Here is a 13,394-nt window from a genome sequence, read left to right on the forward strand (position 1 = left end):
CTGGCCGCCCGCACCCCGCCGCCGTCGCCGCCGCTCCACGGCGCTCGCGGTCACCCAGGAACATGGAGGCCCCGGGTGCCCAGCGGGAAGGGTAAACCGGTGTCGGGGCGCTGGGCTGCGCGTGCCGCGTCCCCTGCCCGGGCTGCGGCGCGCAAAGGGGCTGCGGGGAACCCGGCGGCACAGCCTGCAGCGCGGCAGCCTCAGGCTGAGTCTGGCCCGGGCGAGCAGGAGTGGGGGGCTGGTGCCCTGCGGAAGGAGAGGGCACGAGATGGGCTCGGGACCCTTGCGCGGCGCACGGCGCGGGCGGGTGATGGGAAGTGCGGCCGACAGCGGAACCGGGTCTGGTCAATAGCGCGGGTTGGTAGGACCCGAACCAGTCGGCACGCCGGCCTGCATTCCCCTCTCCAAATCAAAACGGCTTTGCGGCGGGGCAAGGCATCTCCGCTTTTCCGGGGCTGTGCGCTGCGGCGGAGCCCCCGCGCGTAGGAGAAGGAGGAAATCTGGGGCAGCACCCTACTCCCCACCCCACCCCTCAGAGTTCGGGCTCCCTTGTTTTCGGGTGGAGATGTACCCCCAGGGGCGAGAGAGCCGGGCTGCGCTCGGGCCCGCAGCGGCCGGGCAGGAAAGGGTTAAGGCGGCGCTCGCAGCGGCCGCCAGCTGGTGGGTCCGGTCCGCAGGCGCGGAACCGAGCGCTGAGCGCGCCTGGCGGAATCCCGGCCGGAGTCGGGGCGCTGGGGAGAGGGCCCAGACCCCTCCCCGCCCTGGGGCCGGCGGGATTGGGCCGGCAGGGGGCCAGCCCGGAAGCCGGCTTCCTCCAGGCTCCCCCTCTCCCGGCTGCCAAGCCGCCTAGCAGCCTGTCTGGGCGAGCGTTCGGTCTGCGCTCCCTGCCGAGATGTGAGGGATTTTCTCTTGGGGAGAAATCGGTGGTCGAGCGCCTGCCCAGATCAAATGCAACCCTGCTCGGAGGGAAGCCTACAGCCTAGGGATCCCCGAGGGAGAGTAAGTCCTGGGACCAAGCCAGCCAGCTTTTGCAGAATCGACCTTTCCGTGTGAGGAATCTCCCTAGATGGGCTTTGAAGGAGTGCGTGTTGGGGTGGGGGGGAGGGGTTCTGCCTCCTCCTGGACCCTGCCGAGGTCAGAGCTTATGGTCAGGCTGCAGTGAAGGAATTCCTCCCCTTGGGAGATGCTGTGTTCTGACCTAGGGGCTGGAGGGCTCTGCCTAGAGTCCCTCCTGAAGGCTGCTGAGGACCAAGGGAAATCTGTGGCTCTGCCCTCTGAGGCCCCTAGAGGAGACAGGCCCAGCTGAGCCTGAAGGCTTGTTCCCTGGGAGAAATGCTCCCAGCTGATGGAAGCCCGCCCCGAGGAGGCTGGGAGGCTGAGGGGTAGCGCTCAGGTGTGACACCAGCATGGAAGGCGGGCATGGAAGGCTTAGCCGCCAGAGCCCTCCTAAATCTCAGCACCAGCTCACCCAGAGCCCCGGTTCCACCTTTCTGCTGTTTTTTCCAGGCAGCGTCACACCTCCTGAGGACAGCCAGGAGGACTCCGGCTTTTGCTGAACCTTGCATCTTGCCTCCTTCCTTCCAAAGGCTCCAGACCCAAGTTCGGCTGCCCTGGAGTCCTGCGTGGCCCCTGGCCAGGCCCTCTGCTGCCCCTCCAGGCCAGCCCAGTTCTGGAGCTCACCTCCAGGACCTGGAGCCTGCCCTCCTGCCCAGAATGACTCACCATTATTTCTCGCTCAAGTGAGAAGGCGTGATGGGCAGCCAGGCTGCCTATTTGTGTATCTAGGATTCCCACAGTATCTGATCAGCTCTGTGTGGAGGAGAGCTTCGGGTTCCTGCCTTGCCAGGTAAATCAATCTATTATTTAATAACAGCCATGTGTAGAGTCATTGGAGTGGGGGCAATGAGGGAGACCCAGGCCCAAGGTGCACCGCTGTGGATACCTCCCAGAGTGCAGGTATCTCCAAGACATGAGTTCAGTGCCTGCGAGAGGGCTCCCTTCCAGCCTCTGTGATGGGGTTGTGCTCCATGAAGCCTGTGCAGAGCAGAGGGGGCCTGTACCAGCCATCTTCCCCCAGTGCAGGGCAATCCAGAGCTTTCTTGAGAGACTGCCACCTGCTTGCCTCCGATCCCCAGCCAGGTTACAAGGTGAAAGTAAGTTCTGCTTTGTGGTAGTGGTGGTGGTGGTGGTGATATTTCTGAACTCTTGGCTGAGAGATAGGAAACCAGGAGTAGCAACGGAGGTCAGGCTGCCGATGCTGAGTAGTCTCATGTCCTTAACTGCCTCTGTCTTTCAGCCAAGCGAGGCTGTCTCTCCAGCTCTCAGAGAGCCCTCAGGGCTCTGCCACGGGAACCCAGGCCGATGCTTCTACATTTCCAGGGGCCGTAAGCAGCACCCTGAGCTCCCTGCCACCAGGCAGCTGGAAGGCATAGTGTGAGGCCCTTCTCTCAGCCCCAATTATGACAGTGGCCACCGGAGAGCCAGCAGACGAGGCTGCTGCCCTCCCCGGGCACCCACAGGACACCTATGACCCAGAGGCAGACCACGAGTGCTGTGAGAGGGTAGTGATCAACATCTCAGGGCTGCGGTTCGAGACCCAGCTGAAGACCTTAGCCCAGTTTCCAGAGACCCTCTTAGGGGACCCAAAGAAGCGGATGCGATACTTCGACCCTCTCCGAAATGAGTACTTTTTCGATCGGAACCGCCCCAGCTTCGATGCCATCTTGTACTATTACCAGTCTGGGGGCCGGCTGAGGCGACCTGTGAACGTGCCCTTAGATATATTCTCTGAGGAGATTCGGTTTTATGAGCTGGGAGAAGAAGCGATGGAAATGTTTCGGGAAGACGAAGGCTACATCAAAGAGGAAGAGCGTCCTCTGCCTGAAAATGAGTTTCAGAGGCAGGTGTGGCTCCTCTTTGAATACCCAGAGAGCTCAGGGCCTGCCAGGATTATAGCTATTGTATCTGTCATGGTGATTCTGATCTCGATTGTCAGCTTCTGCCTGGAAACGCTGCCCATATTCCGGGATGAGAACGAGGACATGCATGGTGGCGGGGTGACCTTCCATACCTATTCCAACAGCACCATCGGGTACCAGCAGTCGACTTCCTTCACTGACCCTTTCTTCATCGTGGAGACCCTCTGCATCATCTGGTTCTCCTTTGAGTTCTTGGTGAGGTTCTTCGCCTGTCCCAGCAAAGCCGGCTTCTTCACCAACATCATGAACATCATCGACATTGTGGCCATCATTCCCTACTTCATCACCCTGGGGACAGAACTGGCTGAGAAGCCAGAGGATGCCCAGCAGGGCCAGCAGGCCATGTCTCTGGCCATCCTCCGCGTCATCCGGTTGGTAAGAGTCTTTAGGATTTTCAAGTTGTCTAGACACTCCAAAGGTCTCCAGATTCTAGGTCAGACCCTCAAAGCCAGCATGCGAGAATTGGGCCTCCTGATCTTCTTCCTCTTCATCGGGGTCATCCTTTTCTCTAGTGCTGTCTATTTCGCAGAGGCCGATGAGCGAGAGTCCCAGTTCCCTAGCATCCCGGATGCCTTCTGGTGGGCAGTCGTCTCCATGACAACTGTAGGCTATGGAGACATGGTTCCAACTACCATCGGGGGAAAGATCGTGGGTTCCCTGTGCGCGATTGCAGGTGTGTTAACCATTGCCTTACCAGTCCCCGTCATAGTGTCCAACTTCAACTACTTCTACCACCGGGAGACAGAGGGAGAGGAGCAGGCCCAGTACCTGCAAGTGACGAGCTGTCCAAAGATCCCATCCTCCCCTGACCTAAAGAAAAGTAGAAGTGCCTCTACCATTAGTAAGTCCGATTACATGGAGATCCAGGAGGGGGTTAACAACAGTAACGAGGACTTTAGAGAGGAAAACTTGAAAACGGCCAACTGCACTTTGGCTAATACAAACTATGTGAATATCACCAAAATGTTAACTGATGTCTGACTGAAACCTATTAACGTACTCGCAGCTCCATGGAACTAATGCAGATATTGCATAAGAGCCTGCATTGTAGTCAGTGTGTTCTACAGTGTGTATCTGGTTCTGCATGGAGAGCAATAGTCGTGCAAGTGACTTTTTTGATCTTTGATTTTTGATTTAGAACACAGAGTATCTGTCCATGGCTTTCATGCGAATCTTCATCACCGGCTTAGGGGTTTCCAAACAGGGGAGTCACCTATGAAGCCAAAATTTCAGAAGGACACATTGGGGCCACCTCGTATCAGATACGTAGCCCCCCACATCAATGCCACCTTCCCTTCCAAATTAGATGCACATGGCACCCGGGAGATGCGCCGCCCCAGCCTCCAGGCCCCCAACCCCATCATCCCATAGGAGCCCACCTCTCCCTTCACAGGGGAAAACCCTGGTGGCTTAGCTTTAAAGCGCTGGTAATTATGCAAAAGGTCATTCCCATTTCCGCATTGAAAAGAACACACAGGCCCGTGTGTTGGAATCACTTTCTGTGTCACGGGCAGGGGATTGTCAGTTGCAGTTGCCAAGTAGATGCTCTGGAGGCTTGTGTTTCATAATGGAAGATGCTGCATTTGGTTTTTCTCCGCAGTGTGGATGTGAGGGAACCCCAAGGGGAGGGACGGTTAGTATGACCGAATGTGAGCTGTCAAGTTTCACATTTGCTCTTAGGCCTATGGGGAGAAGCTAGCAAACCGAGGGACCTCCCCTCCTCAGATCTTACCATTTTTGCAGGCTTCAGGGTCACAAAACAGGTCTGATTTCTTCGTTACACTGGAGTTTGCAGACATCTGCTTTCCCAGTGCCGTGCTAGCGGCACTGACACTGCAGTGAAATTACCAATGATGTGATAGAGCTGCATGGGTGTTTCTTGCATGAATCTCAATATTTAAAACACAGGAGATAACCTATTTTCTTAGTAGCCTACACAGTATTCATATTTAGAGTATTAATAGCCCAGGAGTAGCACTGAACTAGGGTTTGTTTTTCCCCCATTGGAGGACAAAAGCCCTCAATCAGAAGAAAAAAAAAAAAAGAAAGAGACTGTTTGGCATGGGGAACCGAAACTTGTGGCTCTCCAGCCCACCATCCCTGTCCCTCCAAGCTGAGGCACAGACCTCTGCAAAGCCAGGAAGGGGAGCAGGGAACACAGCGCCTGAACACCTCACATAATTGCACCTTAGGAATTAACCTAGTCGTGGGCATGACTCTATAGCTGACCAGGGCATCTGGTCCTGAGGACAGGTGGATTTGTGGATCCAGTGTATATAAATATATATTGAGTATCTCTTTCACGAGTTCCTCTACCTAGCTAGCTATAGGAAAAACAAATTGCATTTGAACCTTGTATAAGCTTATGCAATATTTTTGACACAGGGCAATTTATGCATGTGTTTGACTATGTGCACTAGAGTATGTATGTATATATTACGTATTATATACATACATACATGTGTGTGTGCATATGTTTATATGCGCATGCACACACACACACACACACACACACACACACACACACACACATATTCATTCTCTGGAGTTCAGGTTCAGGAGCAAATCCACTGCTGGATGGCTTGGTTGTCTGAGAGGCCTCATGGGTTAATTTATCTCATCAGTAACCCGACTGGGCCTGGGTTTGCTGTCATTCCCTCAGACACTCCAGTCTTCACGGAGTCTTAGGTGTTGTAGTTGTCTCTCTGCCCTCCATGTGCTGCGGCTTCAGTTTCCCGGGGCTGAAGCCTGTCTTACTGAGTGCACAAGGGCCCGCGGTCCTCCCAGCTCCAGCCGCCCTGGGCTAGACCCGCCTCAGCCTTCTTTCTACAGCACATCATGTAAATCATCTCTGTTGTCATCTTCCCCCACCCTCTTTGGTCTTTATTGTCACTTGGCTCCGCATCAGTCACTTTAATGAACCTTTCCCTAAAGAGCCAGAATGGATCACCTGCTTCAAAGCACGGACACCAGGAGGAGGGCTTCTGGGGTCCCAAAAGGCCGCAAGTCTGGACTGGAAGTGACCTTGCTCCACGCGGACATTTCTGAAGTCCAGGACCAAGGCACGGAGACCCTAGACGATCCACGATTGCCAGGCTCAACCTCTCTCCTCATTGAACTGGCAACCAGAGCTGCTTAAACAAACCAAGGGGGCGGAGAGAGACTCCTTCCCCCGCCCTCGCCTTCACCCCAAGACAGTCTGAGAGTGAATGAGCACCCCACAGCATAAAGGTAGAGTTCAGGCTGGCCCTGGAATGGGTGGAGGTGAGGAGGCTTTAGCCTCACAGACTGAGCTTCTTTCCTTTCAACCTAATGGCTTAAATTTCCCAAACACAGCGGGTTGTGCGGTCAGTCCAGCCCTATCCTCGCTGTTGGCTATTGAGCACCTGCAGTTACCTGGGTGGTGGGGCACCAGCTCAGGGTGCTAGGCCCAGGGTGCTCATTAGTTCCTGGTCACCCACATCCCCAGATATCTGCAGGACACCCCATGCCCAGTGCGAAGCCTCTATGCTTTCTTCCTCTCCTTCCTGGGAGCTGGTGCTGAAATCTCAAGACATGGGGTGGGGAAGACACAGACCTCGGGAAACGGAGGGTAAAACAATCCATACCTAAGGCCTCTGTCAGGGGGTAGACCTTTTATCCCAGTGTCTTTGACCTGGGACTATAAAATATTCACAGGTGCAGGCACATACGCACAAATGCACACCCACCCCAAAAGAGGTAGATACACTGCTGCCACACACAAATACAAAATGTACACACACCAGTTAATGAAAAGGGCACACACGCAGATGATACATAACTACACCCACGTCCAAAGCATGCACACTCAGCACTGACCTGGAATGCACTCACCAACACGGAACACAACACAAAAAGGCCTACATACGCCATGTACAAAAACACACCTGCAACTCCGAGGCAAGATGCATAAAAACCATAGGAACACAATGGGTATGTATGTAAAATAGACACTTTGTATTGCTTCTGCCCACAAGATACACACAAACTCAGCCTATACACATGATGCATTTACTCACATGAAGCACAGAAAATATGCCACATTCACCCAAGCATATCCACTCTTAATTTTCACAGAATGTGCACATATGCTCCGATCCATTTCTCTGCCCCAGAGCTACAAATTAATAGACACAAATGAGAGGAGATGTCATCACTTTTCCCTAGCCTGCATCTGTACCCCTCAGTAGCCTTCAAGAAGCCTCTTTCCCTACCCTCTTCTCTTTCTCCCACCTCCAGATTTCAGAAAAGTAACCACAAGGTTTAAAGCAGAAAGATGGGCCCCCCATTGTTAAGTAGAAAACTCTGATTAAGACGGGGAATCTCAGAGGCCGTCTACTTACTCACCTTCCTCCCACCAGAAACGCGGGTGTGGAAAGACCTAGGACAACCAGAAGCCTAACGCCTACGCCGTGCCCGTTCCTTTGGAGCCAGTCCACACAGGCAACCCCTTAGCCCAGCCTCCCCTGCTCCCAACCCCTAAGCTCTCTAGATTCAGCTCCTTTCTCTTGAAAGCCGTGATGGCTCAAGAAACTGCAGGGGCCTGGGCCCCAAACCAGAGTGAAAATGCCCTCAACATCCACAGACCACCCTGCCCTCCATCCCTCAGTGGCGTTGTCAGGGGTGGGTCAGAAAGTCAAGACCAGACATTGACTTATTTCTTAAAATGAGCTTCAGCAGGTATCTCCGTGAGCTCAAATCTTTAAGAAAGTTGGAGTTTGCAGGAGGCTAAAGAGAAAGAAGTCCAAGAAAGGTGGGGGAGATCATCAGGAAGACAGGGTCAAATTTCAGAGTAAACTTTGCAGGCACTGAACTTAACTAAGGACATAATTATGGCTTTTTGCTTCCAGAAACTTCTGTGGTGTTTGACACGCTGTCTTCCTTCCTCTCTGCCCCTCTGAGCTGGGCTTCTGAAGATGGAAAAGGCAGGTCACCAGGAGGTTAGCTTTTTGGACACGGCCCCCAGGAAGTGTGCCTCTAGATTCCATTGGCTTGATGTGGAAAGGGCTCCATGAAAGCTTGAACCCCCGCCTGAGTGCTCCTGTGGCTGCTTCATGTGGGGAGGGTTGCAGGACTGGCTTGTCTTATCTGCTGTCCCTGGATCTCTCATTCCACTGTAGTGAGAACTTTGGCCAACTTACTCTTATAGTTAGCCATTAAATAGCAGCGCGAACTCATGTTGAGAGAGGGCAGTGCTCTCTGAAGAGTCTCAGGGTGGGGGTTTAGTGCAGCCCACAGTAGTGGCAAAAGAGGTGGAGGCTGACTTTCCCCAAAGGGGAAACAGTTTGCAAATCGCATAGCCCCCATGGCAGACAGGAAGATAGGTGCTTTGAATGGTTTACCCAGGAGTTGGGATGGTGAGCTCTGCTCAAGCTCTGTTTCTCCTGGGTCCCATTATCATAACAGCCTCCATCTGGGTGATGGCTGCCTGGTCTGAGAGGCTGGTCCACACAGGCTATAATGCTTTGGGGGCTCCTTGGCGATAGAGTGGGGGGTCCCTTAGCCTTGGCAAAGTGCCCATTGGCAGGTTTGAACTTATGACAACCTCTAGCATCATTAGCCACCTGAGCTAACCTAGCAGAGCACTAGATGCTGGGAGGCATCCCCAGGGCTAGTGTGACCATCATTTGTATCTTTAGAGTCCGCCCTGGTTGAGACCAGCTCTGTTTCCTCATCAAAGCGGCAAGCAGGGTTATGTGGATGTGAAGGATCCCCTCCAAGCTGGGATAGATTTCTTCTTCAAACAAATCCAGTTCACTTTTCCTTTCTTTCTGCTTCCCTTCCCACCAAAGCTCAGCTCCATCTCTCACAGTTTGTGTTTGAAATATTTTTAACGAGGAAACGTGCAATAAAATCAATAGTGACTGTTTTCTTTAGCAATAGCTTTTCAAAACCATGTTCTCAGGACTGAAAAATGATAGTACTTGGATTATCAGATAATGCCCTTGGCTTCTGAGCGTTCGTTCTGTCTGTGGTTCCCTCTTCTTCCCGTGTGCTTACATGGCTCCTGTCCTCTGAGGCCCTGACACTCCTTTGGAATGTAAATGTACGCAGGGGTGCAAATATGCACAAGGAAGCTCCCCCCCCCCCCCAGTAGGCTTTCTTTGTGTCTCTCTTTCCCATGTGTACTTCTCTCTGGGTGCCTCTCTGTCCCTCCCCCCGCCCCTGCCTGCCTCTGTCTGCCAGCTCTCACATGTCATTCTCGCAACCTGTAGGCCCTGAAACCTTGAGTCTGAGTGACCTCACGCCAGCCCATCTCATGGACTCTCAATCTGGCAGGGTGTAATGGAACCCTGCAGGAAAGCACTTACCAATAGATAAGAATAAAGCATCCTGAGCCATTACAGAAGATCATTTCCATGCACTAAAAGCCATTACTTGATCCATTTGTTTCCCTTCCTCCCCTCTCCAGGGGGATGGATGCTGGGGGAATGTGGCCTGGAGGTTCATACCTGGGATCGGTAGCCTGGGCAGATTAGGGGAATTGTCCTCTGGCTGTCCTTTGAAATAAGCCAACTTGCTTTACCAAAGGGACTCCATGAGAGCTGTGGAGGGAAGCAAGTTGCTGGGGGTAGAGATCTGCAGGGACAGGAAGTGGGTGCACAGGGCATGACGCTGGAGAAGCAAAGGCCCCACAACCCGCTACCGTGTATACTTGCACAAATATTTGCACACATAACTGGGGGCTTCAGAAGAATCCCCCCCACCTCCTGAAATAACAATCTAGGAGGTTAAATATTCAGACTGGACAATCAAGGCTGGCAACCCCAGGGTCCCATTCCATTGCTTCTCAATCCACCTTGCTTTCTACACATACATACAGCAAAACCTCAGTAAACTGATGGGGAAATCCTCAGGGAAGGGAGTGGCCTAACTGCTTTACAATTACGGTTGTTCGTGTGTGGGAATGGGACATGTCTGGGTTCAACCTTCGCTATTGAAAAAAAACAACAACCCATTTCCTAAGTAGGTTAGTATAAACTTTCCTGCCTTAGCAAGTAGAGTGTTTAAGACGACAGACCTTGCATTGCTCAGGGTCAACACTGTAAACCTCAGTGCTCATCGGACGGAAGTGCAGACGGAGGAGACCAAAGAGATAGGCTGAATGTACGCTGGCTGCAAGGCATACCCGGAAGTTGGCCTTTTGGGCACGTCCTGTCTTATCAGAGAATGCCCTGTTGTCGTTTGCCTCTTTCTACTGAAAGTGCAGTAAGAAAACAATGCTTGTGTTAATCGAGGTTTCAGTTAATTGGTCCTGAGTTATCAGAGGTTTTCCATATATACATATGTCTGTGTATATATGTATAGTATATGTATATATGTATACCATTGTTTCAAAAATTATACAGTGACCGGTCCCCTTAGCTTCACCAATGTGGAATGCATTTGGCAATCCAAGGAATAAACTGCATTTATTTGAATTTTTAAATGACCTTCCTTTGCATTCTTACCACCTCCCCAGTTCAGCTCTTTTTCTTCTGCGTAGGAACCTCTCTGGAAGGCACTTCTTTCATAACAAATGATCGGGCTCCAGGATCACCTCTTTCCTTTCCCTCCCAGGTGGCTGCCTGACTCAGGGATAAAAGGGAAGTCTGATCTAAGGGCCAGGTGCTTTATCCTTTGTTCTGTCTGCCCTAGGTTGACTGTAACCTCATCACAGAAGGCAAAAAAGTTATTCCAAACTTTTGGCTCTTAGGGGTGGGATGGGGGGGAGCTTGATGAAAGAATGGCACAGGACTGATCTATTAGACTTTCCCTTTGTCATGGGTGGCATCCTAGGCTTGAATTTTGAGAGATCTACAAGTAATGGTTTTGATGAAGATCTAAAGAACGTCTCTGCCCCTTGGAAGGCAAGTAGTGTGATAACCAATAGAACTAACAAACTCACCCTGTCATTCTGACCAAATGTAGATTGTAGGTATGGGCAAGAGAGCAGCTATAAATCAGTTGCCTCTTTGGAGAAGCAACTGGCTCTGAGCTGAACCACACTCCCATTCTCCATCTTCCCTGGCGGCATGTTAGATGCACAGTAGAGAGCTCCAGCTTCACGTCCTGCATTTGACTACATGCAGTCTACTCGGACAAGGGCAGGTGGGAAGGAATCCCACTGCTATCTGGGGTAACTGAGCCAGTGCAGGGGTGTCTGCCACCTCCCACCGCTCACAGCAGCCCTCCAGTCTGGCCATGCTGGCCATGATCCGGTGGGAGAAGCTCATAACCCAGACTTAGCCTGACCAGCACGTAAACTGGGGCAGGCGAGGCAGCCTGGCTGGATGGCCACTTCTCACATTGCATGAACCTCGGCGCAGAAACAGATAAAACTCTTTGTGCTCCTCTGCATGCCTAAAATAGGCAGGTATGTTCCAGATGAGTGTGCTGCTGAGAACTCCCTGCATCATACCAGTGACGGATGCACAGAGCAGGTGTGATTACGTAATAATGTGCACAGCTGCTGCAACATCTAGATAATTGAGGGCAGCATCAATGTGGCTGTGTGCGAGGACCTACAGTAGCTACCCAGAGGACTCAGTCCTGTGTCTCTTCTAAGTCCTTGTGAGAGGCTCCAAGCCCTGCTTCTCCCCGAAAAGGATTCCCTAGACACTGGCTGCCTTGTTTGTACAAGGGCAGCTACAGAGAGTGAGAGGTGGGGCTGGGAGGAAGGGAATATCCAGGGGCTCGCTTTGCTACTAAGCAATTTCTGTGTCTGCTGCTGACTTTATTGCCTCTTTTGCTTGTGAAGTGCTGGGCGTGACCTGCCAGGTAGGGTTGGACAGGAGCAAACAGCTGCAGGCAAGGAAACGGGAGAGAAGAGCAAGCGCGGCCTGGCTGGCATTGGCGAGGGCGAGTGTCAGCTCTGGAGGGTCTGAACATGCTCTGTGCTTTGCCCCAGTTCTGCCTTCACGTGGGATCCGAACGACCCAGTTTCCTTTTGTTGTCGTGCTTGGATGATTCCTTCATTTGAAGGGCCCCAGGAAGCTGGAAAGTCCCATGATCGAGCTCTGGCCTGCTGAGCAAACAATGCCCTGGCCAAATTGGCCTCTGCCTGGGTTTCTGCATCCCTGCACCCCTCTCTCCACTAAGGGTAATCTTGGAACAGTCGGAATTAATGGAGCCAGCCATCAAGGAGGATTCTCTACTTTTCAGCAGGGACGCAGCTATAAAGCTCATGAGTGCAGGGTGCTTTTTCTAGACCTGTGTGCTTATGTGCTGATACAGGCTGTCTCTGGAGATTTTATATATTACACACACATATATATAAAATGTGGAAATGGCCGCTCACTTAGGCTCATGCAGCACAGACTCTAATTAGGGTTTGCACTGGCTTCCTTGCTGCTCATGCATGACTCCAAAGCTGCCCTCCCGTGTCCTGTCTCTGATAATTGCTGTAAACTCAAAAAGCAGAGGCAGATAAATAAGCCTCCCTGGGATCGATAGGAGAAGGAACTCCAAGGCTGATGGTAAAGCTTCGTAAGGATGATGCCGAAAGGGAACCGGGGTCTCCATGGTGATAAGAGGCTGGGGACCAATGGGAGCTGAAGGCGGAGCAGGACTTGTGGGGAAGACTCATGGGAGTTGGGAAGCATTTAACTGTTTGTTTGCTTCATGAAAATTTAGACACCAGCTGTAACTGCATTGCACAGGATATTTAGGTATTATCATTCTTGCTGACGTATTCTGGAAGCTTTCGGCCCCACCAACACTGCCCCACCCAGGACTTCTGCAGCTGAGAGTTCCTATGTCAGTAGGGTCTGATATTTGTACATAGGCTATACATATGTGTGTACATACATGCCTCAATGAACGCTGTCTGTCCACTTGACCATGGGTGTACATAGACTTCATAGAGCACCGCCGTCTTTTGTAAATATCGACAGAAGTAAATAGGTATATAAATATATATATTACTGAGGATTTATTTTAACATCATTCTGTGTGAAAAGAAAACATAAAATAAAATTTTTGACAGACACTGATGGTCTCCACCTTCTTTCTTGCTTGACCGGACTACCGTCTCTACAACACACACGAGAGCTTGCCTCGCCATCACTCTGGTTTCTGCAAATGCGAGGGCCCCCCCGAGACCAGGGCAGGCCAGGAGAGGGCTCTCCTGGTGGCATCAGGGGCCACCTGGGCCACGTGCCCACCTGCCCTTGCCCGAGGGTCCAATGCACACAGAGCAGAGAATGGGGATGGGACAGTGGGGGTGGGAGGGTCCTGAGATCTCCCCCCACAGTATGTCAGAGTTTCTTGCATCTTCTATGCACTTGGGGATGGGCGGGGAAGGGGGACCCTGTATGAAGAGTAAGGGCGGCCCCTCATTTAACTCCAGCTGCACCCACCTTTGAGGGCCTTGTTCTCAAACCCCCGCCCACTTCTGCCCATTCCTGCTGGTGC

At 52.3% G+C, this 13,394-nt stretch overlaps 1 protein-coding gene across 5 annotated transcripts in view; it reads left to right on the top strand.

The window, feature by feature from the left end:
- Positions 1 to 10,431, top strand: part of KCNA2 (potassium voltage-gated channel subfamily A member 2) — a 27,748-nt gene extending 17,317 nt beyond the window's left edge. For 3 of the 5 annotated variants that reach the window (XM_029947239.1, XM_029947238.1, XM_029947240.1), the window contains 2 exons: positions 1,507 to 1,846; positions 2,297 to 10,431. In XM_029947239.1, the coding sequence (XP_029803099.1) occupies positions 2,460 to 3,959 (1,500 nt within the window). In that variant the 5' untranslated portion in view covers positions 1,507 to 1,846; positions 2,297 to 2,459 and the 3' untranslated portion in view covers positions 3,960 to 10,431. Of the gene's footprint in view, positions 1 to 6; positions 92 to 850; positions 1,000 to 1,506; positions 1,847 to 2,296 lie in introns of those variants that run through there. The other 2 variants (XM_029947241.1, XM_029947242.1) reach the window with 2 other exon arrangements.
- The last annotated feature ends 2,963 nt before the right edge of the window (positions 10,432 to 13,394 follow it).

The sequence above is a fragment of the Suricata suricatta genome, chromosome 8 (genome assembly GCF_006229205.1).
Source record: "Suricata suricatta isolate VVHF042 chromosome 8, meerkat_22Aug2017_6uvM2_HiC, whole genome shotgun sequence".
Classification (NCBI taxonomy): Eukaryota; Metazoa; Chordata; class Mammalia; order Carnivora; family Herpestidae; genus Suricata; species Suricata suricatta.